Genomic DNA, 23,452 nt, shown 5'->3' with positions numbered 1-23,452 from the left:
GGGGTGTTTCTAGTTTTTGGCTATTATGAACAATGTTGTTGCAATCATTGTTGTACTAGCCTTTGTGTAGACATATGTTTTCCTTTCTCTTGGGTAGACACCTAGGAGAGGAATTGCTGGGACGTAGTCATATTTATTAGTTTTTTTTAAAAAAAGAGAAGAAATTCTTTGTCTCTTTTGAGGGAAAGGATTGACTAGTGAGTAGGTGGCATGTCTCTTGCTTTTGGAAAGAAAGGTAAGAAAACATAATACTGAATTTGGAAGCAGTAATCCATTGAGGTAAAAGAGGATAAAAGAGAGGAAATAAACTAGATATTTTCTTGGGAGAAGGTAGAGATAAAGGGACATTAGAGGAAGAGGTGGTATAGGGACCTTAGGGGGAAAAATAATTCACTTCAAAGTGTTTTTATGTAAACACTTGCATGTAGTATTATCAAATATATTAACAGTGCTTATAAAGTGTTTTGTTAGATTTTCTTTTAAAGGTAATGACTTTGATTTATTGCTCACAGTAGTCCATGTGTGTGCATGCATGTGTATGTGTGTGTGTGTGAGAGAGAGAGAGCGAGAGAGAGAGAGAGAGAGAGAGAGAGAGAGAGAGAGAAGGAGGAAGAGAGAAGGAAATATACTGAAAGGTAAATAAGGCAAAAAAAGAAGGGTGAGTTTAGATAATATTAGACATTGAATTTGTGTAATGCCTGAGATTTTGTTTCACAGCCACTAATCTTCAAAATTGAGGACTTATAATGTTCTCTTTGTTCCAGTTTTCTCTCTCTCTCCCTCTCTCTCTCTCTCTCTCTCTCTCTCTCTCTCTCTGTGTGTGTGTGTGTGTGTGTGTATGTATTTCTTTAGACATCTGTGCAGATTTTCGTTCCCAGTAAGAGGCAAAAACAGACCAATGTCATCCTGGAAACTTGACTGTGCAAGCTCCGATCTTATCCTTCCTGGTTCTAAATTGGACATTTCTCCAAGAGGCAAATAAAGCAGGTTCACATGTCTGTGACACACATTTCCTGCGCTGATAAGGAAAGAACGTGTTCATAACGTGCTTATTTGGGACCTCAGGGTAACCTTGTTCACCTTCTATGAAAAAAATATCGAACAGCCGGTTCGCATGGTCAGGAATGCTCGCGGGGAGTAAGACCTGCCGGCCGTCGGGATCTAGTTCAGAACAGGCTCGTGACTCCAGATCCGTGGGTCGGAGCCTGGCACCGAGGACTCGAGGCGGTTGCAATCCCGGCTGAAGACGGGGGTGGGGGTGGGGGTGGGGGTGGTATTCTCCTGCCCATCCTCAGGTCCGAGTCACATCCCTTTCTGCAGGTAAGTGCCTTTCCTTTGGGTTCCCTTGACACTGTCCGCCCCCTCCCCCCCTGCACGGACTACAAAGATGACCGTCGGTGCTCCTGTCCGACACCGTCCCCGAAACCAAACCTGGGCTGCCCTCCTCCCACTGGTTCCCCATCTCCCAGCTTTTTGCCTCCTGGCATCCCCCTCCCGCCCCGCCCCCGCAGTGGGTGTCGCTCCAGCCCCGCCCCTCTCCCTGATTGGCTGCCCGGTGGGCCGCTCCTTCGCCCTCATTGGTCGCTCAGGGGGAGGTGCGTTTCCCGGATCCTAATAGGTGGCCGGGCAGAGGCCACGCCCCCCACCGCGGCGCCGCTGGAGTTTCCGGAGTAAGATGGCCGCAGTGCGCGTGCTGCGGACCTGCAGCCAGAGAGCCGGGCGGCTGGTGAGCGGGTCGGGGCCGGGCTGCGGTCGGGGAGGAGTGCCGTGTCCGCGGTCCTGCCGGGGACGGGTGTTCGTGTGTCCTCCGGGGGCCACGCGTACCGGGCACGCGTGATGGAGAGGTGGGGGGACACACGCAGAGCGAAGGGCACCGAAGGTGGGAGCCGACGGGTCCGGAGACCCGCTCCCTCCCCTCACCTGGGCGCGCACCTGGCGGGACTCGGCGGCCCTCCCGCTCCCTCCACACCCGAGGCCCAGCTGGCCTGTCACTGAGCAGCATCTGGGTGCCGGGCGGGGGGACAGGCGCTGGGGAGGCAGTCATTGAGCATCTAGGGAGCACCCACTGGGTGCCAGGCGCCACACTACGACCCCCGCTCTCAGGGGACTTACAGTCATGGAAGAGGCCCTTGGAGCAAAGCGGAACGGTACGGCCCTTGCCCCGGAGCCCCCGGAGCCCCGGAGACACCTGCTCCAGCCTCACCCCTGGGGCGTGTCCTTGCCCCCCAGGTCTGCACCAGTGTCTCCCCAACCTTTGTGTCCATGCAGCTACGACCCACCGACCCACCACCTTCACCCCTGCCGTTCCCCACTTTCCCACGACTTTCAGCACTAGACAGTGAACGTCCCGTCCTCATAGTGTTTCATCTGATTTGTGTAGCGATCCCACCCCCGGGTCCCCTCTGCCCCAGTGCTTTCTGCAGCGGCCCTGACCCCTGATCTTACAAAGCCTTTCAGGGGGTCTTGTGCTAGGCACCCAGGATGCAAATATGAGTAAGACCGACACCATCCCTGCCCGCACAGAGGTTAATGACAGCCTGTGGTGGAGGAGGAGAGACGGAGAGACAGAGCTAGGCCTTAGACAAGCCGCACAGCACAGCCTAAGACGTGCTGTGCACGGACAAGTCCTACAGCTACAGGAACACCTAGGGAAGGTCCCGGCGTTCAGACCGGCGTTCCCAGAGGACATTGCCTCACCTGAGATTTTCCCAGAGGACATTGCCTCACCTGAGATTTGGGGAAGAGAAGTAGGAGGTAACGGGGAGGAGAAGCCAGCCGTCCCCAGCAGCACCTGACGAGCTCCCGGCCTCGCTCCCCTGAGAGCGTCCCCATCCTCGGCTTCCCCGGCACCCGCGCCCCGATCTTCTTCTTCCTGCCGCTTGATGTCCGGCATTCTGATTTGGGCCTAGATCATTCGTTTATGCAGCGATAACGGTCGTTCCACTGTTAGAACGGACGTGACATTCCGTTGGTGCTTAGAGAGGTAAGCCATAGAGATCACGTATCAGAGCTTTTCCTTTCGGTCTTCTCATCGCTAGGTTTGTGTTCGCTACTGTCAAACACGGAGTGTTGTTCATGCGCCGAAACCCAAATATGTGTGTTTCTTCGGCTACCCGTCCTTCAAGTCGAGCCTTCCGCACCGACCGCTGAAAACAACCGCTGGTGAGTGTGACCAACATCGCCGCGTGAGATGGCGTTTTGTATCTTACTCAGCACTTTATTTTAAGTGATTGTAGACTTAGCAAAGTTGTGTGTGTGTTTTTAAAGTGGACCTTTTATTCCTAGCCTGGCCCTCCTTGCTCTCCCCACATTTATCCTTTTTCTTATTATTATTATCTTTGCACCCTACCTCTACCCCACTCCCCTTTCACACACTCTCTCTCCCTTGATACGTGTGTCTTCATGGAGTTGGGAATGGCTTGCCTTGGGCCATCTGTTCTTTATCACCTGGCTCATCTGCGTGCAATAGTCAGCTGGACAGACTCTCAGTCCAGGTAAATGTGACTTGATCGCTGGATAGGATAGTTTGTGCCCGTGTACTCCCTGCGTGTTGGTTGTTGGAGGAGGACTTCATCTGTGCTAGTGGGTGGTGGGATGAAACCAGCCGGAGGTGCCCCTACATACAAGGTTCCCTGCTTTTACCATTTAATTACCCCCCCCCGCCCACACACACACACCACACCCCGTTTTCTACCCTCTCTGAAGAACTCGAGGCTTTAAGTGTTAGATTTGCAAGGACACTAAAACTCTCTTTCTGACGTTCTTTAGAAACCTGGTAAGGAACCCTGGCCTTCTGTGTATCATTACCCTTTGGCCAGATCTGGGCACCTGGGTCTGGGCTGGCAGTGACAAGTAGGGCGGTGCCAGGCAGACCCACCTGAGGCCAATCAGTCCTTCCGTGCCCCCGACACGCCGTCTTCCACAGCACCCTGAGATGTGTAAACGTACTTTCACCATTTGTGGTTGTTTTTTTTAAGATTTTTATTTTCAAAAGTCAGCCTTTGGTGAGAGAAAATAGAGGCCATTGAAGCTCCCGTGTGCAGGCAGTTATGAGCTCCAGGTTCGTGGCCTACCAGTTGCTGGCTGTGTAACTTCAAGCGAGTGACTTAATTTCACCTGGAGAAGGGGAGTAATCATAGTATCTGACCCTTTGTACTGGTGTGAGAATCGGCTCATTCAACATATTTACTGAGCACCTGCTGTGTGCCCAGGCACCGCTCTGGGTGCTTGGCATGTGTCCTCTTCTTTCGTAGCTAAGCTGGAAGCCTGGAGCCTGATTCCTTTCTCCCCTCAGACTGGTGACCATGATCTATTCATGTTACAGCGTATGTGTTTCTAAACCTGTCTTCTCCTTTTCAGGCAGCTTCGAAACGTATAAATCTATTCAGCTTCTTAACCTGCAGCAGCCCCCTAACTGCCTTCTCTGCCGTCCCTTCCCGCCTCTCTCCGCCACACTCCTGCCAGAGAGAATTGTCTCCCAAAATGGTAGACCTGAAGCTACAGACCTGAAATGGCCACGGGGACTCCCTGGCAGCAAATCACTGCTGAACAGCAGCCCTCCTCAGAGCGGCTTGAAGCGACTATGCTTCATTAGCTGTCAGGACTCTGGGCGTCGGCCCCCTCTCTGATGTGACTGTGTTTGGCTAGAGCATCATCTGGGCTGGAGGGTCCAGGACGCTCTCCCTCACACATCTAACGATCAGTGTTGGTTTTCGGCTGGGACAGCGCATTGCTCCACCACCTGGCCTCTAACCCTCTGCCAAGTTAGGTCAGCTGCCTTGCAGGGGGGTCTCCAGGCAGCATTCCCAGAGGGACAAGGAGAAGCTGTGAGGTGGAGGTCCTCTGAGGCCGAGGCTCCAGAATTGACACACTTGCGCCTGGCCGGTGTGGCTCAGTGGTTGAGCATTGAACAGGAGGTCACGGTTTGATTCCTGGTCAGGGCACAGGCCCAGGTTTTGGGCTCCATCCCCAATAGGGGGCGTGCAGGAGGCAGCCGGCCCATGATTCTCTCTCATCATTGATGTTTCTATCTCTCTCCCCCTCTCCCTTCCTCTCTGAAATCAATAAAAAATATATATTTTTTAAAAAATAACTTACACACTTTCACTTCTGCTATATTCTATTGGTGAAAGCAAGCCGCAGGCCAGCATAGAGTGTAGGAATGGTGAATAGACTAACCGGCACTGGCCCCTGACTGCCTGAAGGGTACATTTCACACACCTCACCTCCGCCTGGCGCACAAACCCTTTTCAAGTCTGGGCTGATTTCTCGCCACATGACCTGGCCTCAGCCGCGTAGAACTGTCGGCCGTTCCCTAACCATGTCGTCACGTTTCCATGCTCTTGCACATGCCGTCGGTTCCTTATGTTCCTTGCATAACCTGGCTTTACATAGAGGTGTCATCGTGCATTTACTGTCTCGTTTTAGTCACTCAGGTTGGGTCCCGGTCTCCATGGTAACTGTTCTTGAGCACTGACCTCGGTGTGCCTCTCTGTCCTCGGGCAAAAAAGGCTTCAAACTAGTTTCTGGCTCAAAGTTGTGGGCATTTTTTAAGGCTTTTGATACTTAGTACCAAACTGTTTTCCGGAAGGTTCCAGTTTAAATGAGCAGCAGGCTGTGCGAGGGCCCACTTCCTGGAGTGGACACGAGGCTCCTGAGTCCCCCACATCAAAGACACATTTCTCTACCGCTAACTCACCCCCTCCTGTTTATTGAAGGAAAATGTGCTCCTTCATCAGCTTGTTTGTGTGTTTTATAAGCAGTTGTAGCTATTAGCAGTCTAAAAATAGAGGCGTATTCTTAAATCAGTTCGGAGCCCTTTGCTAACCAAAAATTCTTGGGAATAATTACCATAAAGTTTCATTGGCATCCAAGTGTTATAAAAAGGGGGTAGATCTTTGAAAAGGGGTAAAAAGTGGAAAGAGGAAGGAAAAGACTCAGATTTAATGATAAGTTGGCAGAACCTAGTTTGGGCAAATAAGAATGTCCCATCGAGTTTTCCATGTAGGGGTCTGCCTGACCTTTAGCCACTAAGAAAGAGAGTATGAAGCCAAAATACCAGGTCAAAGCGATGTAGAAGCATGCTGTTGGTGGTTATTACAGTTTCATAACATGAACCAAGGGGGTGCAGTGCGGTCTCCCTCAGTACACGTCGTGTGTTACAGTCTGTTTACTGTAACGGTGCCAGCTGCCCTTTGTCAGGCCCTCCATCCCGTCACAGAACATTGTTTTGGAAGCGGGAAAACGGGCGTTCTGTGGCAGTGGCAGTGAGTCCGTGTCCTACATTAACTCTTTTAAATCTTTGATGGCTATGAATGATGATCATGCTGTTAAAAATTGTGAAATTTTTATCCTTAAAATGAAATAATTTCTGCCTCTGCTGGAGAATATTTTCTAATTTTAGGTGTAAAAGCATCTCTTAACATGTGACATATTTAAGGAGATTATGTCTCATTTGTCTTTGAAGGTCAACAGGGACAGATTGTTCAATTCAAACTCTCAGACATCGGAGAAGGCATTAGAGAAGTAACTGTCAAAGAATGGTAAGTTACTGTGAAAAAGGTGGACGTCAGTCTTAAGGTAATCGGAGTGACAATAAGCAGGTCTCTATTTAAATGGAGACACTTGCTCTCACATCCGGGCCTTTTCCAAAGCCGTGGGTGAAACTAGCTGGTGGGGTCAGCGTGCTGCCGAGCCAGTTCACACACCACTGCACCTTATTCTGGGCAATGTCTTAGCATCCTTTTCTCCTCTTTTTAAAGACGTTCACAGCCCACCCCCATTTCAGCTAACAGAAGAGACGGTCACCGCTAAGGGGTGACGTGTGTCCAGACTTGCTGCCTTTCTGGAGGCGCGGAATCCCAGAGGCCCTGCCTCTGTCTGGGGGGGAACCCCCAGAGCCGCTCTCACACCTCATGTCCCTGTCACGGGTGGTGTGTTACGTGGACCGAGAACTGGTTAGGACAGGAAGACAAGGCATAAGAATGACCGAACAATAGTGTTGTTAATGAGGAATTAATGTAAAACGTCAGGAATGCGCTAGATACGTCAAGAGTGGTATTAGATATCAGCATAACCAATGGACACAGACACGGGGGGGGGGGGGTGAGGGCATGAGCAGGGGTGGGGGGGGCAATGGGGAGATAAGGACACAGTAATACCTTAATCAATCAATAAAGAAAAATAATAATAAATTAAAAATTAAAAAAAAGAATGGTATTAGACTCAGAATCACATGTAGTATTTGAGGTTGGTCTCCTTCCTGTTCTGTTTGGTAAAGGGCACTTAGAATGGTTATGGGATGAAGGGACGGATATGCAAGGACAGGCAAACATAATTAGAAGAGAACTCGAGCCAAAATTCATGAGGTTACAAAGGATGTGTGCTGGGGACATCAATTTTTCTATCGAATTCTAGAAACAAGAGGCACCCCTTAAAGTTTGATATAGGCTAATATAAACAATGAAAAGGGAAAAAACACACACATTCAAAATACTTTTTAAGAACTTTTTCCAAGGAGTGGGTGGAGCAGAAAACCTGAGAGTTTAATTAAATGTTCAGATTACAGATCTGTGAATGGTTTTTTAAAAGTTGGTATTGGAAATAACACCAAAGAGGTTCTGGAACCATGATGGTCTTTTCTGGAACATTCTTTGGTGCACCTCTGGGACTAACTGCTCGCCTGGGTGGATAGGCCCTAACTCGGCGTGGCGGCGGCGGTGCAGGCTAATCGTCCTTGGTCACGTGGCAGGTCTGACACCTGTTTCCTGCAGGTTCGTGAAGGAAGGAGACACTGTGTCTCAGTTCGACAGCATCTGTGAGGTTCAGAGCGACAAAGCGTCTGTGACGATCACCAGTCGCTACGATGGCGTCATTAGGAAACTGTACTACAACCTCGAGGACACGGCCTACGTGGGGAAGCCACTCGTGGACATAGAGACGGAAGCTTTAAAAGGTACTGAAGTGCGTGTCCATGTTTGCCAAATGATCGCCGCTGTCCTTGCGTCCTTGGGTACCAATCAAAAGGGGTGTTTATTTTTAATAACTTCCAGGAAGTCAGGGAAACAGAAAAGGTCCTGGGTGACGTGTGATTATCTTTTGACCAGTCGCCATGGTAACTGCATGGACAGAAACAGTGCCCTGGTGGCCAGGCTTCTGGAAATCATAGTGGTGACAGAAGCAGCAGTGAAGTTTCAGGACACCGGTCACTGCCAACAGGTGTAGTGTGCACATGGATGGCTCGCTGTGCCGTGGGCACGGAACCAGACGGCACTCGTGGTGATGGCTGGGAGAGGAGACGCAGGAGAGGGAGGGAGGAAAAGCGGGGGGAGCAGTGAAGAGACCCGCGCTGCGAAGCAGCAGCGGCCGTGGCTCTCACAGCAGTGCACGCCCTGACACGGGTTCCACAGGAGAACGCTCCGGGAACTGCCTCTGGGCTGCTGCAGTGGGCGCACAGCCGGCCGCCTTCCCCGAACCCAGGGCTCTGTCGTCCAGGAAACAGCGCTGGGAGGCAGCCCTCGCCCGCAGCCGGGAGGAAGTGCTGGGGTCCGGACAGGCCCGCAGTGAGGGGCAGAGGGCCCGGGTGCCTGAGTGTCACAGCTGGTGTGACCGCTCGCAGTCTGTCAGCTTTCACACTGACGGCTTCTTATCCTTACACATGAGCAATTCTGTGGAACCGACGGAGAAACTAAATCCAACCCAACGGCAGAGAGCCCAGTTTAGACCTCGGATGTCCTGAGTCTTTATGCACCGTGACCAGCTCCCTCCAAAAGCTGGGAGGTAGCTTATTGAAGCCTTTCGTCATTTATTTAATTTCTGTTATCAAAGCAGGACGCTGCATTAGAGAAAGTTATGAGAAACCAAAAATAAGAAAATGAAGACATTCTCCCGCTACTCAGAAATCGCCACTCAACACATCAGTGTATATCCTCCCAATTTCTCCCAAAATTATGCCTTGAACTATAGTCGTGTATGCCAGCTTATTTGACGAGAAAGAAAATTAGTAATTTTCCATCTGTCCTCAGCTCTTAACTGAGACCCCTGCAATAAAAGACGGATCAGCAAGAGGAAAACAAGTTTATTAATCCGTATACCTCATGCGTACAGGGGAGTCAGGCAGAGGAAAGTAACTCCAAGAGGAGGCTTAAAACTCAGGCTTAAGTATCATCTTAATAGGGATGGGGAGGGGGGGAATGCAGGCCTCTTAGGGGAGAGTAAATGGTGTTTAGGAAGCATAATGGGCCTTTATTTGCTTAGAATTGAATGTCAAAGCAAACGCAGTTGCCTGCTGATTTTCTGAGGTTTAGTCTCCAATTCACTAATTCCCACAGAGATTCTGCCACGCAGCATCAGACGTGGACAGTTAAATGCTTTCAAAAGCTTTTCTTTTTGGTAACAAAACTCCATGCTCACAGCCCTAGATGGTTTCTTCGGTCAGTACTCTAAGCAGCGGTCGCCTGCCTTTCGTACCTCACGGACACAGGTTGGCGACCGCTGCTCTGGAGTTAGAGAGCAGCTAGCCAGCCCTCGCCACGGAAGGGAGGTCTCCACAGCATCCCTCAGCCCTGTTCAGAGCAGGAACATGTAAAGGCTGTGTCATCTCAGGGAAGCATTGAGGCTGGTCGCAGATTTTACATGATCCTTCCGTGTAATTGACCTCCCCTCTGATCCTTATTTCATGCTACTTATAAAAGAAATTTATTAGGAAAGTGTTTAAAATATAACACGTTTTAAAATGTATGGAAGAAGCGCTCCTTTTTTAACTGGTAGCTGGCTACGTGATTTCAGCAGAAACAACACCAGATACCAGTACCCGCCTCCCCCCCCCCCCCCCCCCCACACACACACACACACACTCCTGTTCGTTTCTCCTTTCTGAAGTAGCCCAACTATTACGACTTTTGACTATAAAGTGGAGTTTATTTATATATTCTCAACTGAAGAGGAAACATTTACCTTGTTGTCAGATTCCGAGGAAGATGTGGTGGAAACGCCCGCCGTGTCCCATGACGAACACACTCACCAGGAGATCAAAGGCCAGAAGACACTGGCCACCCCGGCGGTGCGCCGCCTGGCCATGGAAAACAACGTACGTTTTCTTAACGTGTGAACGTGAGACACAGAGTGTGTGCTTGCCTCTGAAAAGTTAGCCAGCTGTCCAGATGAGATGGCTCACATTGGGATGGAGGAAAACATGGGAATGTCTGTTACCGAAAAGTGGTCGTTGCATAAAGGTACTCGTGAGAAATGAGAACCACTGTGAATGCATTACTTCTGCTGATGGAGGAGTGTGTTTTACGGTATTACGCTTTCTTAGAGCTGGGAACGGTCAGGGCCACCACTGATGCAGCTCTTGGAAATACTCGTGTCGTAGGTCAGGTGCCCTAGGAGCGCAGATTGAGACAAGGATTGGGGACATGTGATGATTGATTGATTGATTGATGGATTGATTGAAAGAGTGAGTACCTTTGCTGGGCGTGAGCATAGGGGAGGGAAGAGGCGGGCAATGGGCCAGGCAAGGATGTGGTCTCCAGGATGTGCCCTGATCCCGGGGAGGTGGGAGAACCCCAGAACTGAGTCAAGGAGGCTGGCTTGGTATTCCTCTCATCAGCCGGTCCTTGGTGCCTAACCTCCCGGGCAGGCGGCTCCCTCCCGGGCAGGCAGTGAGAATTTCCCCGGTGTTTCACTTAATCTTCACAGCTCTGAGATAAGATAGGAGGAGGTCAGGACACTGGCCCAAGGTCACAGGGCTCTGGTGGAGCCAGGATTCTGACGTCCGTCTCCAGGGCTCCCCTGACTGCTTTCGTCCTGGGAGACCTGAGCCAGACGCTGCCCACTGACCCCCACAGTAGCCCCGGAGCGGGTGCGGACTATCCCTGTTTTGCAGATGTGGGAGGGCAGGGTTGATGAAGTTGCCTGCAGTCGAGGAGGGAGCTGAACTGGGGATTGGGAGCCAGATCTGCCTCCTTCCAGGGCCCGAGCTCTTCCCAGGGCGCCCACGGGCAGGTGCTTTGTCTGTTTGTCTTTGAGAGAAGTAGCTCAGTTCCAGTGGGAAGAACAAATGTGTCCATTCTGGAAGTAGAAGAGTCCTTGAGGGTTCACATCCCTTCAGCAGTTATCTGGCCATTGTTCCAGAAGCTAGCCTAGGGAACAATCCAGGGCGCGTTCCTTCACGGACTTTATAGCCAAAAATTAGAAAGCACGTGTTCAAATCAGGGAAATGCCTACATAGAGCCTTCATGGCAGTTTATTCGCCATTAAACGTATTCAAAGATGAAGACCATTTAGCATAACAGAACATAGAAGTAATCATATGGAACACTGGATCATTAAGAGCATCAGGTGATCTCTGTTCTCTGTAGTTTCTAAAAATGGAGAAAACCAATTAAGAATCATACAAGAAATTTAAGAAGAGTTGATTGTTTAAAAATGTAGGTTTTCCTAAATAGGAGTGGATTACCTACAACGTAGATACCACAGGTTACCATGTGGGCAGATGCACAGTGTGTGCACAAGTAACGGGATGACGTAGGAGGGAGCCGTTCTTACCCGCTCTGTTAAGATCATGGAAATGGTACTTCCTTATACTAACTTATTGGGCAGGGTACTTTTCTTTTTTTCTTTTAACCAACAATGCATTAAATTCCACTTAGTGACCTGAATGTGGATTTATTTATTTCCAGGGAGTTTTATTTTTCACATTAAGTGTATCCTTTTTTAGATTAAGCTGAGTGAAGTTGTTGGCTCAGGAAAAGATGGCAGAATACTCAAAGAAGATATTCTCAACTTTTTGGAGAAGCAGACAGGAGCGATATTACCTCCTTCACCCAAAGCCGAAATTATGCCACCTCCACCGAAACCAAAAGACACACCTCTTCCCACCCCAATAGCAAAATTTCCGGTATTCACAGGCCAGGACCGGACAGAGCCCATAACAGGTAATAATAACGAGACTGCCGATGATAGTGCAGTTTATTGGGGAGAAGCTGCCTCCATGCATTTAATAGGGTATTTTGATTTTTAAAAAATTTTATTTATTTACTAGAGGCCCAGTGCATGATTGAATCATGCACGTGTAGGGTCCCCTACACGCTTTCACTTTTCGCGGTGGAGCTGGGTGCCTGTCTGCTGGTGCCGGAGCAGACAGGCACCCAGCTCCCCCACTTTTGATGGTCCGCGGCCGCTGAGGGGGGCTACCCTGCTGTTGAGAGGCGCGGGGGCGGGACTCCCGCCCCTGCGCCTCTCAACGGCCGCTGAGGGGGGCTGCCGCGGACACCTGGCTACCCTGCAGTTGAGAGGCGCAGCTGGGTGTCCGCGGCAGGCCCCCTCAGTGGCCACGGATCTGGCCGTTGAGAGGCGCAGGGGGCAGGAGTCCCGCCCCCTGCGCCTCTCAACAGCAGGGTAGCCCCCCTCAGTGGCAGCGGATCCGTGCCTCTCAATGGCCAGATAGTCCACCTGCCGCCCAATCGTGGGCGTAGCGGAGTGATGGTAATTTACATGTTACTCTATTATTAGATAGGATATTTTTTTAATGCCATGGTGTTGGTAATTCTTACTGAAGAGAAAGCTCAAGGTCAGCATACAATTTCTTTTTAATGATGAAATAACAGTTTTCCCAATTTAGACTGTTAATTTCTGAAGAGTAACATGTTAGCCAGTTTCTTGGAATATGAATGTGTAAACGAATAACTGTTCTGTTTGAAGTCTCCAAGTATCTTAAACATTCGTTGTTTTTTGTTAGCTCTCAAAGGAACTACGTCTGACTTGTTGTTTATGGACACGGAGGATGATAACTTCCTGAAGAGGGATAGTGCAGGAGAGCCGCTGGTGGGTCCTGGCCGGCAGCCTATAGAGTTATCTGCACACACAGCCTGGAAAGCGGCCACCTGTTGTGTCATTGAACTTGGCACTGGGCTGTGCGGCATTCAGGGCTTCAGCACTGAAACTCGTGGCTTTCGAGTTCCATAGCGGCGTGGGGAGGAATGTAGTTGAGAGTAAACAACATTAACCTTCTATTTGGGTTAAAAGGAGACGGTTAAAGGATTTAAGAATTGACAATACACTGTTTCCAGGCTTTCGGAAAGCAATGGTCAAGACCATGACCGCGGCCCTGAAGATCCCGCACTTTGGGTACTGTGACGAGGTCGACCTCACCGAACTGGTGAAGCTGCGAGAAGAATTGAAGCCCGTTGCTTCTGCGCGTGGGATTAAACTCTCCTTTATGCCCTTCTTCATAAAGGTGAGGTCCCTTCACTGCCAGCAGGGTGGAGTGGGCATTTAACTGCCTTTTCCAAGTAGCCAGCGTGTTAACGATGGGTTTTTCTCACCGTATCACCTGGAAGAACGGGCCCTGTTACCCACTTGCCTCTTGGAGCTGGTGAGGCTGGCCTGTCGGTGGGTGAAGCCTTTGTTCCGTAAGGCCCACTCCAGCGAAGCGCCGATTAAACAAAGGGAGACTTGGTATTGATCTTGTGTATCACTGACATACATTTACTTCCATTTTTATTGATTTGAGAGAGAGGAAGGGAGAGAGAGAGAGAGAAACACCGAGGAGAGGACCATCGATCAGCTGCCTCCTGCATTCCCCCTACCAGGGATCGAGCCCACAACCCGGGCCTGTGCCCCCACCGGGAATGGAACCGCCAACCTCTGGACGCATGGGATGATGCTCAACCAACTGAGCCACACCGGCCAGGGCTTCCTTCCATTTATTCAGCAAACTTACGTTGAGGCCTAGCACTGAGAAGCATTTCTAGTGCTAAGCCTTGGCACCAGTATAAAATGGAATAAGACCGACCGTCCCCTAACCTTGAGCAGCTCACAGTCTAGCTCACATGAACCACCGCTTACAAAGTTGTTACATGTGCCAGACCCGTACCAAGCATGCTGCATACGGATCTCTCTTAATTCTCAGAAGGACCCTGACACCCCCCACGTCCCATTTAAGGAAATGGGGGCCCAGAGAAGCGAGACCCTGAATTTCCGGTTCTGGTCTGTTTTACTCAAAGTGCATACGGTTATCGCTGACTGCAGTGTGGCTTCCCGCCAGCCGTTCCTCACACCGCACCGAGACTGAGCTTCCACAAATCAAACCCTCTTATCATTCCCCGACTCCCTCCCAGGACTCCCTTCATCGCCTGCAAGGTGGTCTCCAAACGCCCAAGTGTGGCATACAGATGCCACCATGAGGCGCTGCTGCCCTCTCCGGTCCCAGCTCTCAGTCGCTCCCTCTGTTCCAGTCAGACTGAGCTGCCATCCCCCGCCGTGTGCCCTCCCACCTTGGTCAGATACTTGCATCCTTAGTCTCAGATTTTTCCCAGGGGTAGCCTCCTCCGTAGCCCTCGGTGGCTGTTATAATGTGAGTTCAGTCCGCTTCCTTTAACCAGTGGAACGTATCTCCATGTATTGCAAGTGTTCACTCAGTCTTTTCAGTGGGTGCTGAGCCTCCTTCAGCAGAAACTGTTCTCCTTTATCCCCATCTTTTTAGCAGCGACCCTACCAAGCAAGTGGGTGCTCTGTAAACATGAGATGTGATAGATGTCAATGAAGGAGTGATCCGGACTATATTACAGCTATAGCGTGCCATCTGTAGAGACACGGCAGTTGAAACGTGTGGATGAGATCACCCAAATTGTGTGTGAATGAGAAGAAAAGAAGGCTCAGGGTTTTACACCAAAGTTTAAGGGGAAAGTAGACGTTGAGTTGGCCAAGACAATGGAAGAGGGTAAGTGAGGTCACCGGTCTGATGATAGGAAAACAGGCAAGAGCCACTTAGAGGCGAAGTCTATCTACTGTCACAGAACAAACCACCCCCAACTTAATGGTTTGAAACAACAGCCGTTTATTCTTTCTCCTGAGTCAGCAGGTGAGCAGGCCCAGTCAGCTGACGGTGCAGAGCTCACTCCTGTCTTCGATGGCCAGTAGGCTGGCTAGAGAGGCTGCTGGTGTGACTCATTGCTCTTCCTGTGTCTCACTCTCTCCCTGCACCCTAGCCCACACGTGGTCTCGGAGCTGCTGGGGAGGAGAGAGGACCAGAACACGGCACTCCTCCGGGCTCTGCTGCACTGAGCTTGCTCTTAACTCACTGACCAAGTCCCACGACTGAGCTCAGAACCCCCTGCAAGAGCACCTCTGCCGATGCGTGTGGACGAGGGGAGGCAGGACAGATTGGGGGCCATTGCTTCAACCTCGCACACCGAGGGAGGAGAGTGCTTTAAGGGGGAGCAGATAGCGGTCATCGCATCACAGATGGACTAGGATAGGAATGGGACGGGCTTTGGGACTAGTCATGAAGCGGCTGGCGCGGCCTCAGCCAGACTGATTGAATGCACTATTGTAGATGCCTGCCGTGAGCTGGGGAATGAGTATCGTGCGGGAGGAAACAATTTTCTCCTCCCTTCTAAGCTCTGGCTGGACTAATAACCACGTTAACATGAGGCAGACTGGCAGGAGGAAATGACCACTTATCACGTATGTACGTTGGAGAGTTCCATCAGAATATGAGACCCAAGGGTGGCCAGTCAGGCTTCTGTGCCTCCTCGTGCTCAGGGGGAAAGGAGGGGGAGTGGCTGGACATGAAGGGCAGTGAGGCGCTTCCCATGGTGATGGGAAAGCAAGTGAGTATCGGTAAGTAAATGTGGTTTGGTCAGGCAGGCTTTGCTAGGCTCCTCCCGTCTGTCACTGGTTCGTGGGAGACTGTCGTTGCCTCAGGTGACAGCTCCCTCTGGGCAGCCTCCGTCTGAGCTCTTCAGGAGCCGGGCTGGCAGCGCTGCTAGTGTGCAGCTTACAGTTAGCCAGCTTAACGCGGTCAGTGCCCGAAAAGGCACGTTTCCCTCTTCCTCCGTGTTCCAGTCCGAATGAAATACCTGATCTTTATTTTTGGGCGTAAATTTCAGTACGCTTTATCTGTTTTAAAATAACTTTTTTCCTGCCTATATACGTTTCAGAACATTGGGAAATATTACAAAGTATTGTACATGGGCAAAAATGACCTCTAATACCTGGACACACCTTGTTTTTTGTTTGTTTGTTTTACAAAATTTGGATTATACTCAAAACACTGTTCTTATGTGTGATACTTTAACCCTTAGTGACAAATTTTACATAACGATGAAGGTTGCAGTTATCAAGTGCTTCATAAATCTTTCCTCAACTCTTCAGTTCAGAACATGATTTATTTATTTTTTTGTCAAGACCACTGACCCACAGACAAAAGTAACACACAACGCATATAACAAGTCTCAGTGGGACTGGGAGGGCCAGGGCGAGGGAATTCTTTCTGAGGACACTCCTAAGCACCTTTGTTTTCCTGTTTTAAACTTTAACACAAGGCATGGCAGCCACATGCAATATGTGAGCCTGGATGGGGTCCCGATGGCAGAAAAGCAGCCGTAAAGACCGTGTGGGGACAGGGAGGGAAGCACGAACATGGGCAGGAGAGGGATGGTGTCAGGAGGAGAGAAAAGGAGAGAGATTCGGGGAGCAGGCAGACGGGAAGATGTAAATGTGACCCATCCGGGGACCCGCCCCCAAGTAACTCCCACCAGCTCTGCCTTCCCTGGCCCAGGACAGGACGGAGCCTGCAGAGGTCCGTGCCCGGGAAATCGTTGGCTCTGCCCTTTCACACCGGGACGCAGCTTCCTGCCTGGGGACCACGGGTTTGCTCCCCACGGGAACTCCCAGGGTGAGGCAACCCCGGGAACGGAGGCATTTTCTCTGGGGCCTGGCCAGCCCATGTGTAGGGTGCGGCAAAAGCCGGTTTGCAGTGTGAGTACCCCAAACATGGTCTACTGTTTATTATTGATTGATTGTTGTATTATCTCCCTACAAACCACTGCAAACCTACTTTTATCCCACCCTGTAGTTGTTTTGAAAAGTCAGTTTTTTGGGTTTTTTTGTTTTGTTTTGTTTTTTATATTTTATTGATTTTCTACAGAGAGGAAGAGAGAGGGATAGAGAGTTAGAAACATCGATGAGAGAGAAACATCGATCAGCTGCCTCTTGCACACCCCCCACTGGGGATGTGCCCGAAATCAAGGTACTTGCCCCTGACCGGAATCGAACCTGGGACCTTTCAGTTCGCAGACCGATGCTCTATCCACTGTGCCAAACCGGCTTCAGCTGAAAAGTCTTTTTAAATTAAAAAAAAATTTTTTTTGAGGGGGAGGAGAAAATCTTGATGTTTACCAGCTACTTGGCTGCTTTCTCTTTTATTCTTTTTTTTTTTAAATGTATTTTATTGATTTTTTACAGAGAGGAAGAGAGAGGGATAGAGAGCTAGAAACATCGATGAGAGAGAAACATCGATCAGCTGCCTCTTGCACACCTCCCACTGGGGATGTGCCCGCAACCAAGGTACATGCCCTTGACGGGAATCGAACCCGGGACCCTTGAGTCCGCAGGCCGACGCTCTATCCACTGAGCCAAACCGGTTTCGGCTTCTCTTTTATTCTTAAGTCAACAGGTGACCCTGGTCCCCTTGCTGGGCAGTCACCTGGTCACCTGCCCGCTGATGTGGACTTGCAGCCCCCCCCACCCCCCCACCCCCCCCACACACACCCCCTTCCTGAGTCCCACGTGCTAACCCCGCTCTCCGTTGCCAGGCCGCTTCCCTGGGATTGCTGCAGTTCCCCATCCTCAACGCCTCGTTGGACGAGAGCTGCCAGAAGGTCACCTACAAGGTCGGCTGTGTGTGTGAGACTGTGCTTGGCCGCACAGAACGCGGTGCAGGTGTGCTTGTCAGTGAGGCGTCTGGGGTCCGCAAACGTGACCCCTTTTAAACTAGAATCACCGGCAGGGAGGAAGCAGGAAGCCAAGGCTAACAGGTGGTGGTGGTGGTGGCGGGTTTGCTGGTTAATGATACGGTTCAGCTATGCATTTTTAAGCCCTTTTGGTTTTTGGCTCAAATAATGGAAATATACAACATGAGGCAATGGGTCATACTACCCATCCCATCAACCCTTCCCTCAGAATAACCTCTCCCAAAACAGAATTTCTGCAGTTTTTAAAACAAGGATGATTTAAATGAGAGAAGTAAGGAAAGTTTGAATTCCGTTTGAGTGAACTCTTCTGTTTGGAGTGAAAGTTGATTAAGCCAACTCTTGGGGATGCCATTCTCACCTGTATGTCTCACTAGAAATGTACAAGCAGGAAGTGAGCGTGGATATTCTGAGGGGTTGTACCTAGAGTCTTCCCAGGCGACCAGTACCATTTCCTGATTGAGGAGAGGCTGGTTACAACAATTCAGACAAGGAAATATGATGTTTATCTCCGATCCCATGATCCTAGGATAACTCAACTGTGTATGTTGAGATGTGCATCCTTCCAGGATTTTATTTTTACATATATTAAATATATACCTATATATATACATTATATATATATATACACATTACATGTATGTACATATATATGTGGAATTACACATACTGCTTAATATTGCTTATTTAACTTTTGAACTTTATAAAAACTCTTTTTCTTTTGCATTTAATATATTATGGACATCATTACCTGTCAGTAAATACTCTATTTTCATATTCTTAGCCAGTGACCTATTGTAAACATTGTGGTCGTTTTCAGTCTCAGATTTACCGACAGTCTGAACTCACATCCCTGTGTGTCTCCAAGCTTCTGTCTTTCTCTCTGTAACAGGTTGTTATAGCTGTTGGCACGTATTGTTGTTAAATGTTCGCCGGGAAGCCTGTGTCAGCTTACGTCTCCACCAACAATGTATATTCTTACCGACAAAAAAAGGTTCTTTTTCAGAAAATGTCTTGAAATTCTTTAAAAATCATTTCTGTTAAGCCACCCCATTCTGGTGAGAAATGTTTGGCCGCTGTTACAGGGCAGAGGAGGGAGTCCTCTCCTGCTGGCTGTGAGAAGGCTACTGTATTATTATTGTTGTTGTTGTTGTTGTTTAGGCGTCTCATAACATCGGGGTGGCCATGGACACCGAGCAGGGGCTCATCGTCCCCAACGTGAAGAACGTCCAGGCGCGCTCCGTGATGGACATCGCGGCGGAGCTGAACCGCCTGCAGAAGCTGGGCTCCGCGGGGCAGCTCAGCACCGCCGACCTCACGGGGGGCACCTTCACCCTCTCCAACATCGGCTCCGTGAGTGCCGCCCACTTACCCCCGACTCAAACGTCACGGGCCGCTCGCTCCTCACACGCTAACGTGTCCGCTCGTCTTGTCTGTTGGTTTTCAGATCGGCGGTACCTACGCCAAAGCAGTGATCCTGCCGCCCGAAGTCGCCATCGGGGCTCTTGGGTCAATTAAGGTGCGTTTGTGAAATAACCCAAGCAGCGTTTAGGCGGGTCGGGAGGGTGAGCACAAACAAGAGGAACCTTTTTTTTAAATTATTGATTTCAGAGAGGAAGGAAGAGGGAGAGAGAGATGGAAACATCAATGATGAGAGAGAATCATGGACTGGCTGCCTCCTGCACGCCCCCTAGTGGAAATGGAGCCCACAATCCAGGCCTGTGCCCTGAGCAGGAATCGAACCTGGGACCCTTCAGTCCACAGGCCGATGCTCTATCCACTGAGCCAAACTACTAGGGCAAGAGTAACCATTTCTGAGGTTTCCCCTCACTTTGCAGGTTTGAGTGCAATGCTCGGCTGGGTGAGCCGTTGTTTCTTACTGATGCCCCAAGCAGCGATTCCAGCCGCCTCTAGGGAGGGTGGTGACCTGACTGTAACCCTGCGGATCCTCCCCTGTGGGTCCACCCCTGTGGGTCCACCCCTATGAGTCCCCCGCTGCGGATCCTCCCCTATGGGTCCCCCGCTGTGGGTCCACCTGGGGTCCGCCCCTGTGGGTCCCCCGGGTCCCACTGCGAGTCTTTATGGAGAATCACAGATAAGCCATCTGCCTCTACCACAGTGCCCTTGCTTCAGAATGCCAAGGAGTAAGGATTGTTACCCTGGCTACATGTGAGAGTCATGTGGGTTTTTCCTTTTTTTTTAAATGTCCAAGCTCACCCCATACCAACTGAATCAGAATTTGGGGGGTAAGGCTGGGCATCCCTATTAACTCAGGGTCCAGAACCCCCAGAGGTAAAACTGTAAGGTCCTGGACACCGTTTCTGTGGCACCATTATTGCGTGTCATTGTCGCTACATCAACCTCGATTTTGATCTTTAGGATTTCAAAAGAACCTTTCTGCTTTTTTATTTCATTTTTTTTTTAAAGTCATTCGCTTTTAAATAGCCGTCAGTGGGCTGGGAACTTGGGGGAAAAATAGGTCCTTTACCAAAGACAGACTGACGGTGGCTCTGAACAGCGTGCTCCATACGTGACCTCTTCCACTTTCACCGCCTGCCCCCCTGCTGGCCTCCGCCCTCTCTCTTCCCGCCGTCTCTGTGGGCATCCACGTGGCGGTGCCCCCTGCCTGGTGGGGAGGCCTGCGTGGCGAGGCCCCCCTGCCCACCCTGCCCCAAAAGATGCCCCTCCCCTCTGCTCTCTGCACGCTGTCCCCGCCAACTGCTCCGCGTTTCCTTCTGCGCTTTCACATCTGCCCCGCTGTGTGTTTTACTGGTTCTTCCTGTCTGTCCCCCAGTTAAAAAGCTCGCTCCCAGAGGGAAGGGTTATCTGTTCTGTTCGATGCTTCATCCCAGAGTCTAGACGGGGCCTGGTACGGAGCAGGTGCTCAGTAAACGCGGGTTCAGCAGCTGAAATCTGAGATGACATTCACGGTGCGGGTGGAAGTGCCGGGACCAGCTGCCGGGGGGAGGAGAGCTGAGACGGGGGCTCGGCCTCCGAGGAGAGGCCGGCAGGACGGCGTTTCCGGAAGGCCTTGGGATGGCTCCCTGCCCGCAAGGAGGGACGTGCGCAGCCTCTCCCGGCTCCCGCTCCAGCTCCTGCTCTGACTCCCTCTCCTGCGTTTGCAGGCCCTTCCTCGGTTCGACCAGAAAGGAGACGTGTATAAGGCGCAGATCATGAAGGTGAGCTGGTCGGCCGATCACAGGGTCATCGACGGCGCCACCATGTCGCGCTTCTCGAACCTGTGGAAGTCCTACTTGGAAAACCCGGCGTCCATGCTCCTGGACCTGAAGTGAAGCCGGCACGTGCGGAGCTGCCGGAGCTTCCGAAGAGCATAGAGCCTCGCCATGCCGCGCCCCCGGACAGTCGCGTCCTGCCCGATGTGTTGGGTGATTCAATTCTGAGGCACCACACGTCCCCCTGCTCTGATCCCCTCTCCTGAAAGCGAGGAGCGGCGGGCGGGCTCTTCCGCGGCTGCAGGCACATTGTATAGGTCATGGTGTTAGTTCTTAACGGTGCTGAGGCCGCTGTGTCCATGGATTGAGACTGCCAAGAACAACACAGTTGGTATCCCTAGAAGACAGGTAGCCATAGACAGTATTGCCCGACTCCTTTCTTTCTCTGAAACTGACTCAGTGAAACGTTTTGATTACACTAAGGTGGGAAAGGACTGTATACAAAAGTACTTCCATTTCCCCACAGTAATGCCATTGCTGTATAAACTAAGTGCAATTATCCTTCGGATCTAAGATACCTGGGGCTATGTTACTGTGCAGAGGTCATTGTCAATGCCTTATTTATGTAAACTATATCTTTTAAAGGGGAGATTATAAGTGGATCTTAATGCCCAGTTACAGTTTTATAACCAGTAAAAAAGAGAGAGAGCCGTCCGACTGGTGTGGCTCAGTGGTTGAGTGTCGACCTACAAACCAGGAGGTCACGGTTCGATCCCAGTCAGGACACATGCCCGGGTTGCCATCCCAGTGTAGGGCATACAGGAGGCAGCCGATTGATGATTCTCATCATTGATGTTTTTATCTCTCTCTCCCTCTCCCTTCCTCTCTGAAATAAAAAATATTTAAAAAAAGAAAAAGAGAGTAAGAGAGAGAGAGGGGTCAAATGGGTAATTATGGACATTAAAATAAAATATCAAATTTCATATAGAAATGAAGATTTCATTTAGGAAGAGGCCTACTTTAATCAGAAATAGCATCAAGGTGAATACAATACGACATTCTGATTTGATTCAGAAATTTAGTTGTTTCAAATGTTTAAAAAACCTCAAGTGAAGTTACCTGTTAGAAAAACAGGTAACTGACATGTGCTTGATTGGACACGTTAGCGACGGAAGTAACGTTTAAATTGGAAACAATAGATGGCCCGGCCAGGCAGCTCACGTGGTTGGAGCGCTGTCCCCAGGAACCAAGGTTGTGGGTTCAGTCCCCGGTCAGGGCACATGGAAGAGGCAGCCAATGAATGCATAAGGCAGTGGAACAAATCCATGTTTCTCCCTCTCTCTTTCCCCCTTCCTCTCTCTCAAAATCAATATATAATAAAGAAAAATAAATTAATGAATCAACTGAATGTTGTTATATTTTAAATTCAGATCATATGAAGAGTTGCAAAGAAAAGAAAGCATCCATAATCCTACCACTATGAACATGTTGATCAGTGTATCTATATACATAGCAGTTCTTTTTATAAAAAGGAGGTCATACTATACTATTTTATAATTTTTTTAAATTTAACATGATGTTATGGGTAACTAGATGTCAATAAACACGTCTACATTATCATACATTCAAGTGCCTGCAAAGTATTCTATTGTGTGTGTTTATGTACATTTCAGTATCGAACGGCTGCTGTGCACCCGCCAGGAGCACCGTCGGGTGGGCGGTGGCCCGCAGGCTGTGCTGTATCCCTGGGGCTGACGTTAAGGGGAGAAGCCAGCGGGGCCGCTGTGCTGGCGTCTGAGGGCAGAGGGGGCAGCCACGCTGAATAACTGGTGCCGAGCCTGACATGGCTCATGTTCTCGTTGGCCCATCGAAGTGACCAGAGGGCCCTTTCGTGTTACCGGACACATCACCACCTAAGCCAGTGGTCGGCAAACTGCGGCTCGCGAACCGCGGTTTGCAGCTCTGTTGGCTAATGAGTTTGCCAACCCCTGACCTAAGTGAACACGACGCCTGGAGGTCCGCCAGCTCGGAACACAACGGAGACGGATCGATCCCGAGGCGAGGCGGCCCCGGGACCGAGCTGGTGGCCCCCGGGGGAGAAGGCAGGCCACTCGCCCACGCCGAGTCGGGGAAGCCGGAGACGTCCAGACGGAGCCACAGAAACATCAGACGCGAGGAGCTGTTCTAAGAGGCCTGCCCGCCCCCAGCGGCTGCTCAGCGCCCAGGCATGTCACCAGGCCAGGCAGGGGGCGGCTGTGGTCGGCTGTGACAGCAGCACAGAGCCATGCAAACTGGCAGGAGTTAGTTAGATCCGGGGAGTCAGAGCAGTCCAAGCAGGGTCCCCCTCATCTCAGCCTGCGGAGGAGGCAGCACCCCTACCCCCCACCGCCCATGTTCCCAGAGCCGCCGTCACCCTGTGAGCCGCCGTCCCTGCTTCACTCAGTATCCTGCAAGAAGGTCCTGAATACGCTCCACACACGGAGTACACGGTTCTAAAACCATGGAGAGGGGAGTCCTAAGCGG

The 23,452-nt window shown here is 50.6% G+C and overlaps 1 protein-coding gene across 1 annotated transcript; it reads left to right on the top strand.

Annotated features, from left to right (window-relative positions):
* The first annotated feature begins 1,650 nt into the window (after window positions 1-1,650).
* Window positions 1,651-22,557, top strand: DBT (dihydrolipoamide branched chain transacylase E2). Its single transcript, XM_079761324.1, has 11 exons — window positions 1,651-1,726; window positions 3,039-3,162; window positions 6,467-6,542; window positions 7,773-7,954; window positions 9,966-10,087; window positions 11,720-11,936; window positions 13,071-13,237; window positions 17,601-17,678; window positions 18,918-19,109; window positions 19,204-19,275; window positions 20,882-22,557. Exons 1-11 carry the CDS (start codon window positions 1,676-1,678, stop codon window positions 21,047-21,049), a joined length of 1,449 nt encoding a protein of 482 aa, XP_079617450.1. The 5' UTR covers window positions 1,651-1,675; the 3' UTR covers window positions 21,050-22,557.
* The last annotated feature ends 895 nt before the right edge of the window (window positions 22,558-23,452 follow it).

Source organism: Cnephaeus nilssonii (assembly GCF_951640355.1).
Source record: "Cnephaeus nilssonii genome assembly, chromosome: 21".
NCBI classification, from domain to species: Eukaryota; Metazoa; Chordata; class Mammalia; order Chiroptera; family Vespertilionidae; genus Cnephaeus; species Cnephaeus nilssonii.
The sequence above is the reverse complement of the archived record's forward strand: the minus strand, read 5'-3'. Positions and strand labels throughout refer to the sequence as shown.

What these genes read in the sequence shown, in the direction of transcription:
- DBT (XM_079761324.1), top strand. Translation starts at nt 1,676, where the DNA reads ATGGCCGCAGTGCGCGTGCTGCGGACCTGCAGCCAGAGAGCCGGGCGG. An exon ending in GAAGTAACTGTCAAAGAATG is followed by an intron (nt 6,543 to 7,772) that starts GTAAGTTACTGT and finishes TGTTTCCTGCAG; the next exon opens with GTTCGTGAAGGAAGGAGACA. An exon ending in AGAGACGGAAGCTTTAAAAG is followed by an intron (nt 7,955 to 9,965) that starts GTACTGAAGTGC and finishes CCTTGTTGTCAG; the next exon opens with ATTCCGAGGAAGATGTGGTG.